The 11,108-nt window shown below is 34.0% G+C and overlaps 1 protein-coding gene across 1 annotated transcript in view; it reads right to left on the bottom strand.

The window, feature by feature from the left end:
* Pcdh11x (protocadherin 11 X-linked) overlaps positions 1 to 11,108 on the bottom strand; it is a 771,559-nt gene that overhangs the window by 345,890 nt on the left and 414,561 nt on the right. Inside the window, exon 5 of the mRNA XM_008852463.2 lies at positions 10,298 to 10,327. Coding sequence (XP_008850685.1) covers positions 10,298 to 10,327 — 30 coding nt within the window. The remainder of the gene's footprint in view (positions 1 to 10,297; positions 10,328 to 11,108) is intronic.

Raw genomic sequence — 11,108 nt, 5'->3', positions numbered from 1 at the left:
ATATGAAGGTAGGCTCTACATACAAGTATGAGCAGGCAGTATTTGTCACATATATGATGAGGAAAAAAATACATGAAAAGTAAATGATTCCAGATACTACAAAGATATCAGATATAAAATTTAAGTCTCATGTTTTTATTTTTAAAATATTTGATTTGATGTGTTTTAACATATTAGTCTGTACATATGTTAGTGCACCCATGTCATGCAGTACCCACAGATGTGAGAAGAGGGCATCAGATCCCTTGAAACTAGAATTATAAATAGTTATTAGCTGCCATTTGGTGCTGGGAACCAAACACCGGTTCTCTGCAAGAGCAGCTAATGCTCTTAGCCACTGAGCCATCTCTCCAGCCCGTAAATCTCAAATTTGTTAATATGAATCTTAACATTTATCCTAAAAGCTCCTATTTACTCTATTGGAGAAACACTTGTTTAAAAGAAAGTTTCCTAATATTGCAATATGAAAGCCCATGTTAGGATAGAGAGACTTCTAAGTTACTACTTATGAGGACTACACTTGCATTACAATATTGCATTCAGATATTTTGGCAGAGAAACAGATGAACTCTGTTATATATTGGCAAACTTCATCCACTGATAAGGTCAACAGTTACCCTGGCCTCTAGGATTGACAGGAGTGATCAATATGACAAAGAAATGAAACAACCCCCAAGCAACAATGAGCGTTGCATGACAGAACACTGCATGGTAAGAAAACTCCTAAATAATGACAATTACTCCTGATGTTAAGCCTGAGGCCCAGATCAAAAGTAATCCTATTATGGCACTTACTTTGCTCCCTCAAATCGTGACAGGATAACAACACTATGAAAAGCTGGCATCACTGCAGAGGACCATGATGATGGTGATGTATTTTTGGACATGCTGTGCCAAAATATGATGATAAAAAATCAGAATATGCCATCCATAAATATGCTTTCTTGGCATAAGGATTATTTTGAGTTGTTATTTTGAGAAACAGCATGCACTGGCATAGCTCTGAAAAGTTCCTTTTTTGTGAGAGACATTTACAACTATACAGAAATCTCCATATGTTAGGGTGTCTTCACTGCACCAAGAAGAGAAGGACTCAATTCCTAGTGGGTTAATCTTCAGGTACATAACAAACTACTTTGCCTTATGGTGATTTTCGTCACCTTCTGTCTTCAACCACATCTACCCCACATCTTTTTTTTTTTTTTTTTACAAGGAATTGTATTCCGAGTCACAATTTTCACATTTATGCTATCACTCATCTTTCTTTTTTAAAAAATATTTTATTATTTTTATTTTTTATTTTTATGTGCACGAATGTATTGCCTGCATGCAGGTAAGTGCACCCGTGTAGTGCAATGCTGCAGAGGTCAGAAAATACTGTAAGATCCCTTGGAACTGGAGTTACGGACAGTTGTTATCTGCCATGTGGGTGCTGGGATTCAAACCCAGGTCTTCTGCAAGAACAGTTAGTATTCTTCACCACTGAGCCATCTCTCCAGCACACACCCCCCATCTTTCTGAACTATCAATTTAAAACAAGGACAAATAAATATGATGTTTAAGTTGTCTATGTTTTCTCACTAGATTCCCAGCTAGGATCTCGTGAATAGTGGAGGAGATAATTATTTTTCATCTCTCAAAATGGTACACGCCGGGAATGGTGGCTCACGCCTGTAGTCCCAGCCCTTGGGAAGCAGAGGCAGGTGGATCTTTCTGAGTTCAAGGCCAGCCTGGTCTACATAGTGAGTTCCAGGTCAGTTGGGGCTACAGGGAAACCCTGTGTCAAAAAGACCAAAAAAAAAAAAAAAGGCACAATGTACACTACAATATAATTTATATATTAAAATAGGCACCCTTCAAAACTATCTTATCCTACAGGGAAATAGAGATGAAGTAACTAAAACTTATGCCAGTCATGATGCAAAATGCATGGCTTATTTTTTATTAAAAAGGAGAAGACAATCAGCAAATATCTTAATATTCATGGCATTAACTTTATTGGTAATATTATACAGTAAATCCTTAAGGAAAATTTTCCTAGTTAGTTTCTTTCAGAAATAAAAAGACAGATTTAAAAGAACTGAAAATAGGTCTAGAGAGATGGCACACCAGTTGAGAGTACATACTTCTCTTGTGGAAGACCTGAGTTTGGTTCCCATCATATAGATCCTGTAACTCACAAATGCCCATAACTCAGCTCCAGGATGTTTTGATGCCTGTGACTACTATGGGTCCCCTAACTTGTGTACACACAAATATACCCATACACAGACATAGACACAGACATAAGCACACACACAGACACACCGACACGCAGACACACACACACACACACACACACACACACACACACGCACACACAATTTTTAAAACAAGAAAAATAAAACTTCAAATAAGAAATTGAATGCATTTGACTGCCAAAAATTTAAGGAAAATTCATTTTCATAGGAAATTTTCTAACTCAATGGTAGTATTAATTTCAAAAATTAGGACATCTATGCTACTATTTCTGAAAAGATTTTAAGATCTGGACCTACCTGGACATAAATTCCCAAAACAGAAAAGTTCCTAAGTTGTTCTTCAGAAAATTCCTCCATAATTCACTCAAGGTCTATTAGGAACACCTTTTAAAAACCGAACTGTTAGGCAGGGCCACACCATTTTATAAACCTCTCCAATTAACTTATTTTTCTAGATTCTGCTCCTGCCACATTCATAGCTGATTCTGCACACAAGCACCAGGCTAGCATACTCCATCCTTCCCCTGCTACCGAGGAATCAGAGACGGCCTGGCTGCAAGCAAGTTTTACGGACTACCTATCAATCACATGCCATAGAACATCACCCGTCCTCTAAAATGTCGAAGGAAACCCTACACTGCTACTACTATGGGGCCTGATCTCTCTTTAGAATACCACCAATGTTGTGGCCTGTGTATCTATCTATAGAGTTAGTAATTATTCTCTAATAAGTATATTATTCCATTAGAAAAATTTGCCTGTGTCCCCCTTGAACTCAAAGTTCAAAATCCTTCAGGAGCATATGTGGAAAACAACAACAAAAAAAATTCTTTGGTCAATGACTTTTTTATATCACAAGATCAAAATGATTATCCACAGAGCATGAAACTCGCAACTTCTCCCCAAGAAACCATGAAACCTGTGAAGTTTCTCTGTAAGAGAACACTAAAAGTGCTACCTATCCCATCAAGAAACAAATTCCTCCCTCTCCTTTCCTACAAATTCCCTGTCTACCTCTAGACCTCAGTTATAGCCTTCGGTCTCCTTGGTAGTTTACCACGATATATATACCAAAACCTTAAAAGTTCACAAAAACCTTAAAGGAACATTTTAAAATCCCTATATGCATATATGTATATTTACAAAGCCCATTCCTGTAGTGTTGGCTTCTACTGTCTCTGAATGGCAATTCTTTCCTCACAGCATTTCAGCAATAAAAATATGAGTATGGTACAGAATTGTTCTTGTTTTAATTGTTTTTTGCTCTTTAGGATACAAACTCTAATCGGGATTTAGTTTGGAGTATCAGTTTCAATGTATCAGTAGTTGAATTCATCATAGGCCTCACCAAAGCTTTTAAATTATGTACAGATTTAGATTTAGAAGGCAGTAAGTGAACAGCAACAATTACCATCGACAGTTGATGGAATAAAAATAATAAAAGAAATGGAAAATTGCCGAATCTGTGACAATAGAAAGAGTCCATATGCAAAAGCCTTTATCTGTAACTACACATGACACTATTGTACGACTAAAGACCTAGGAATAATGCATTTAATACATGTTAAAGCACTATGCAAATAAACCTATAAATGCTTTCCTTTTGTCTACTGCTTTGAATAACATAGAGAGTTTCAAATCCTTTTAAAACAACTTTAAAACATCGACTTATTTTACTTAAAGTTTATGCCTATTGTTTCCGGTGCTTTCAGAGTAGGACTAGAGCTGAAATGAATATGGATGATTTTATTTCAGAATGCCCTAAATACTATGCCACACACAGAGTGAAAACATCTGTTTCTAAGAGATATAATGACGCATTTTGATGCTCCAAAGTGAGACAATGATCTGGATGAGGGATTAGAACATTTTGATGTGAGGTTTAGAGTTTTCGGCAGGGAAAGGGAAGAGAGATGGGGTATGATAATGAAGTTCCTACTTGTCTTTTGTAAAAGATCAAAGAATAACTTTTTGAAAAGAAATAATCCAAATTGAACAGTTCAGCCAATTAGGACATTACAGAAAAATACTCTAAAAATACTCATTGCATCAGTGATCTGTCTTTTTTTTTTTTTTAATAGCATTCAGTACTGATTTTATTCCCAAAATATTTTTATAGAAAGCAGAACAATTGTTTGAATTAGGACTAAGAAATAGTTCATCATTCATGACTCATAATTTCTTCTATTCTATGAAGTCACAAAAACCTTAAAGGAACATTTTAAAATCTCTATATGCATTAAAAATATTTGCTGTTACTTTGGCAAATGCTATATATTTCATTCTGGAGAATTAGAAATCTATTTCCTCTTGATTAAGGTACTTCAGTTAAAAGTTCATCAACATTTAGAAACGAAACTAAATAAATGTGCTGTTTTTACAAAAAGTGAAAATGGTATTGCTCTAAGAATTCAAAAAATACAGAAGAATTAGGTGCATACTATCACACAGACATTATATCATTGTGTAGAAAAATGTGAAATTATAACAGAAAAATGTATGGAAATGACTTTTCTACAAAGACCAAAACAGGACTTTTCCTAATAAAGTCAAATGTAACAGAAAATTCTGGATAGACTTAGTCACATTTTTTTTTTAATGATAGAAGAGCTCACTTTTTATTTGGAAGGAAAGATAAACAATTCATAGGAAATACGTGTTTATATTCTTGTAGATGACATAAGGGAAATTGGGTGACTAATTATTAAAAAATATTTTTGTCAAATAACATTCACATTTTTTAAACAAAAGGACTGTGGTGCATAGAAAGAAATTAAATAGCTAAATATATCAAGAGTTGGCCTAAATACATAAGAGACTATAAAGGCACTCAGAAATGTGTTGTGATTATAAAGATCATGCCTATTTTCACATAATAACATGTAAGGTACTCTTGTGAAAATTCAGGACTAGAGATTGTGAAAAGAATATAGTTATGTATTTAGACAATTATTTAAAGCATGAGGTAAGAAGATGAGAACTGAATGTGATGAATACTGACTAGTATCTAGATCTCCAACTCAAGCTTAATAGCCTTAACATGCTAAGTTTGGTGAGTTAAATCTGCACTACAATTTCATGACTATTTTCTTTCAAATATTGCTCTGTAAAGAATACAAGCTGTGAAGGTAATCTACACTTGGAAATTGAACTGGTAAATTATTCACGAAGCAAAAAAAGACAATTGTAAAACAAGAAGATAACTCTAGACTGGAAGCTTTTGTAAAATAGATAAAAAGCAGAGGAATTGAGCTATTAGAGAATCAAATGAAAGGAAAGCTTAAGTTAACCATACACTAATACAACATAAGTAGTGAAATTGCAATCATAAAACGTGAGGACTCTGTCAAAAATCATGGCATCTTTTAATCACAGGAAAATCAGGTCCACAAGGCACACACACACACACACACACACACACACACACGTTTATATATAGGGATAAACAATCATCAGCAAGTGAAGATATGACACAAAGCATTTATCCATGATGATTGCTGATTAACAGTTATAGCACTGAATGTCATATGCAAGCATGTATTGAATAAGTATTAACTGAGAAAGGAACGTTCATCGAAGAGGATCAGAGCTTTCTTCAAATTCTCTACCACTTTGAGAAATGGATCAAATTTTCAGTCATTCTGTTATGTTGAATTAAAAAAAAAAAGTGTACTCCATGGAAAAATAAGGAGTTTAGATTCTGCAGAATACCTCGCAGTGTAGCTGCAATGATACTCTTCAAAGATCTTAAAGAAAGTTCATAGGATATTCTTTAACAGTTTCTATAGAATGTATGCTAAATTAAAGTCCCTACTGTGATTTAATTTTCTCATAACACTAGTAGCACTAAGCTAAATTTTTAATAAGGAAAACTGGTAAAAGAAATGGAAATGATATTTGTAATTGCTGCAGCTTTAGACTCATGCCTTTGTTACATCATCATACTCCAGAAGGTCATGTATTAAAATAATCCTTCAGTAAAGGCAAGACATATAGATACACCGCTTCAAAAGCATACCGCTAGAACTAGTTTCATTTGTAGAAAACCTTTTGTTTGTTTGTTTTGTTTTTTGAGACAGGGTCTCACTATGAAGCCTCACTCAGATGGCCTTGCTACGTAGACCAGTCCTGCCTCCAACTCATAGAGACCCACCTGCCTCTGCCTCTCAAGTGCTGGGATAGACGGTGTTTTCCACCATGCCTGGCAAGAAAATATTTTAATAATACATCAAGGTAACATTCCTTATTGAAATTTCTAAAGATGCTTTCAGGTGAATTTCTGAGAAAAAGATTATCTAAACATGTCTGGCTTCCTGAGCAGAAGGGAAAATGAAGTATCTTGGAGACGCCAGCAAAATGGGTAGTTTAGTACACGATTCCTCTATCACTGATATCACGCAACCCTTTTTTTTAACCTCAGAACAAATGAGTGCATAAGTGGCATGAATGCGAAAGAAGATAGGCAGATGACAAGGAGCCATGTTCAGTTGCACTATGACTACAGAGGCTCTCTGTTGTCCATGATGTTAGTCAGAAAGAAGCCACTTTGGGACTAGAGAGATGGCTCAGCAGTTAAGAGCACTCACAGCTCTTGCAGAGGACCCGGGTTCGATTCCCAACACCCACATGGCGGCAATGAACCGTCCTTAACTCCAGTTCCAGGAGAATCCGAAGCCCTCTTCTGACCTCCCCGGCATTGCACGACACGGGTGCACTCACATACATGCAGGCGATACACTCATACACATAAAATAAAAATAATAAATAAAATACTTTAAAAAATTGTTTAAGAAAAAAAGAAAGAAGCTACTTTGTAAATTCACCTCAGACAGAAATACAGAAATCAGAAACATTGTCCTTCGAGAATCTCAGTCAGTTATGTTTCTGCCATCTTCAGTTAAGCACTTTGGTGAACATAAACTTTAACAAGCCTGGCCATTTGTGCAAACCCTGAGGGCAATTTACACACAGACTTAGCCTACATGGGAAGGGAATCTTGAAAATGTCTATATGAAAAATTTCAGATTAATGTTAACTAAAGAGAAACTAAACAGCACTTAAAATCTACCAAACAATTTGTATTTATACAAGGAAATGTTTTAAATTACTAATCGGGTTCAAAAAGTTGTACTTCTTTCATTTAGTTGAAAATAAATGTTGCTTACATATTTATTCAGTTACAGGTGGCTGTGTTTTGAAACATTTTTTTCCCCAAATTAGCTATTAGCTGCCTGAATACCAACCAGTTAAAGAATGAATGAACTGTGAAGTGTGGCATTTGCTTTTATTATGCTGTTTGAATGCCACTAGGTTCTCTGTGAAATATCTTACTAATGGATAGAAAAATGTCTGTCTCTAAATTTAACCTTTTATTTCAGATCTAAAAATAGGTCCTCTCTGGTGAGTCTTCTGAAGTCATTTAAATTTAAACTTAATGATGTCATTGAGAAATTCTCCTCCCTTTTCATGTTTCAGAATCTAAAAGATAAAAAGCATTCATCAAGGTGTTATAGTCTTAGGTAAGATAATTTATTGCTCTACATTTTTACAAATTCAAGATCCAAATTAAACCAAAAATAAAAGTCATATTTTAGAATTCATTAAAAATATAAATAGGTGAAGTTCAGGGATTCAAGAGATTAATTCATCTTTTATGGAAACATTTGCAATAAATTCAAAGTTAATGAATATTCTGACACTTAATATATTTAAGGTTTATAGCTTCTCAAGTTTAATATCCAAAATACCCTTCAAAAAGTACATAAATGCAATGGACCAAAAATAAAGGGCATCAGAGGACAAAAACAATTTCCAGAGTTTATGTTAGCCGTACTATATCAAGATGTAGTGCAGAATTTCTCTAATAGACCAATGAAAATAGCCTTAATCATGCAGTTCCATCCTTATAATTAATAGAAATGACTTTGATGTTTAACTTTTATTATCTGTATGTGTGTATGTATGTATTTTCACATAAGTGTAGTGCCAATAGGGGTCAGAGGTGTCAGATCCCTTGGAACAAGAGTTACAAGTGTTTGTGAGTTTCCCAGAGTGAGTGTTGGGAACAGAACTCTGGTCCTCTGCAAGAGTAGCACAGAAATATTTTAAGTCAATCTTTCATAAATACAACCAAAGGCTTATGATATAGATACTTTAAATGCAATTACTGATACACTACTAAAGCCCCTATTTTGGTATTAAAGGAACAGCTTCTTTTATAGTAGCAAGCTTTTATCACTTCTCTTTTGAAAAGATTCTGGAGAGAAAATGCCTAGATACAAACACTGGCCCATGTCTTGTGAGCCCATATCCTATAGCCTCATGCTGTTTCTTCAGCTGTAAAAGAGATTATGGGGATATTGTGGGGATTAATTATTTCTATAAGGAGATACATAAATACAGATTTATATATACACAGTCATATGTATATGCAAACACATTTATACACACAAACATATATATAAGCATATGTAAACATTTACACACAAACAGACACACACACACATACACATATATATGAAATGAACAAGCGTAATATTAGCAGGTTGCTTTACTCAATGCATAGATTTCTAAGGCCAGGTCTTCTAACTGTAAGAAATTTCCTTGTGAATATGTCTTTCTAATTTAAGTTCATGTTTGTTTTCACAGAACAAAAACAAAACGCTCCCTTACTGCTCTTCAAATATTCTAAATTTTAAATGATTGATCCATGACATTATCTCAAAATTCACCATAAAGTTTGAAAATATTAGACCACACCAAACTATACTATCTCAACCCACGTGCTCTCTCCTTTCTGTGTACAGGCCAGTGACATTTTACTACCTTCATTTTTGTGCTTTTAGTTGGCAACTCTATTATTCCTTTTGTGAACTTTGGTCTTCTGGGAGGAGTTAAGTTTCAAAAATTGAATACTCCAAGGTCACAGTGATACTAAAGACAGTTCAGAAAGACATTTGACAACCCTTGGCAAAGCATATTGATTTAGAACTCTCGTGTTGTTATTTTAGTTTTTCCTTCAAACATTAATGCTAATTCATTTTGACATTCTAGTAAAATTCCATTTTCAGGTCATTCTCACGCTTGGTGAAGACATGTAAGGTCAACAGATGCAACAGATAACTTTCTGGCAGAGATTAGACTACATTCTGGCAAGTTGGTTTTCAACTGTCAAATTTGGCCCCTCATCTACATTAGAATTGCTTATATTAAAGATTATATACATTTAATCTAGCAACAGAAGCAGTCACATACTGGTCCCTAGCATGGATAGTTTTTTATGGCTTACTGAAATAACTTTTTGCAACAATTTAAGGGAAACACAAGTCATTCAATCCCAAAATGATAAGAAAAGCATGCCATAATGCCAGGAACATACTTCAAGGTACTGAAAAGCTGTTTAATTTTAGTGTGTGTGTACAGTTTAGTGAGAAAATTAGAATTTAATATGTGTAAGGTAGTTTATTTCTGGACTGTAGAAGAACATTACCTAGAAGATTGAAGTTTCATAAATTTCTGAGAATTTAAATTATTCACATTAAAAGATGATGCTCTTAAGCTCAATTTCTCAAAGAATACTATTTTGCTGATTAACCATGTCTGCTTTAGTTTTAGTATTCTCTCTGATGTTATCAGATGCCTTCATGGTACATGTTCACTAGCATTCTGCTGTCACTGTTAAAATGTGAATTGTCATCAAAATATTTCCTTCTTTATTGCTAAAATTTATCATAAAATAACTATATTACCAGAACGTTCAGTAACTGATGCTGTCAACAGTATGTTATTTGGCACAGTGGGAAAAGAAAGGCTTGGTGAAAAATAAAATAAAATAAGACTTGAAAATTGCTTCCAGGACTGTTAAGTAAGATAAAATATGGAGACACTCAGCATACATATCTTCTAAGGCAGAGCCATAACATATGTCAACTTACAGTTATAAGTTGACAGTTATATTTACAGTTTTAACTCCACAAAGTAACTACTAAGGTTGAGGAATTTAAAGAAAAATCATTGCAATACAACATAAAATAATTTTTTAAAGTTTGCATTCTTACCTTTCCTGTTTTTTTCCCTTCAGATTTCCGCTGATTTGGGATGAATGAGGCAAGAGAAGGAAAACAAAGCAAAACAAGAACAAAAAAAGAATCAGCTCTATTTTCGTGACTGCAAAATATATTTTTAAAAAGATATGTCAATATTTTAAAATCAATAAAACACAATTTTATTCTGCTGTAACAGGTTTCATGTGTTTTTTTTAGCTAACAGATATAACTGTATTGTAAATTTCATGTAAGAACATGAATGTCAGTATGAAATATTCTGATTGGCATTTAAATTTAAGTTAGCATTCATATGCATTAGTCAAAAATATATGCCATTTCAATTAGATAGTCTCTTACGATATCATATACTTTCCAAACATTTTTAAATAACTGGGTCTTTATTTCATATATGAACACATTTCTTAATTAAATCAGGATGAACAGTGTTGGTTGGGAATTCTTCAACTAAAAACATAAGAAATATCTATATCGCATCAGGACATGATCTCTAAACATTAAGTCAATAACTTTGGTGGTTCTTAGGCACATCTTAATTAAATTCAGTTCAACTAAATTCCATTTAAAACCATCATGATGAACTCATATGGATCATTTTATTTAAGACTTTCTCTGGAATGACCCTCAGGAGACATCTTAATTTACTTTTTAAGAATCAAGCAGTATTTAGATCATTTGTCTTTATAGATTAATTCTGCCTTGTAAAGGATGAAAATACTACACAAGTGGACCAAATGTCTACGTTTATAACTAATGATAATTCTCAATGTATTTTTCTGCTTTGGTGTAATTGTGCTGTCCATTG

Source organism: Nannospalax galili, unplaced genomic scaffold, assembly GCF_000622305.1.
Source record: "Nannospalax galili isolate Female #2095 unplaced genomic scaffold, S.galili_v1.0 scaffold586, whole genome shotgun sequence".
Taxonomy (NCBI): Eukaryota; Metazoa; Chordata; class Mammalia; order Rodentia; family Spalacidae; genus Nannospalax; species Nannospalax galili.
This window is presented reverse-complemented; position numbering and strand designations above follow the sequence as displayed.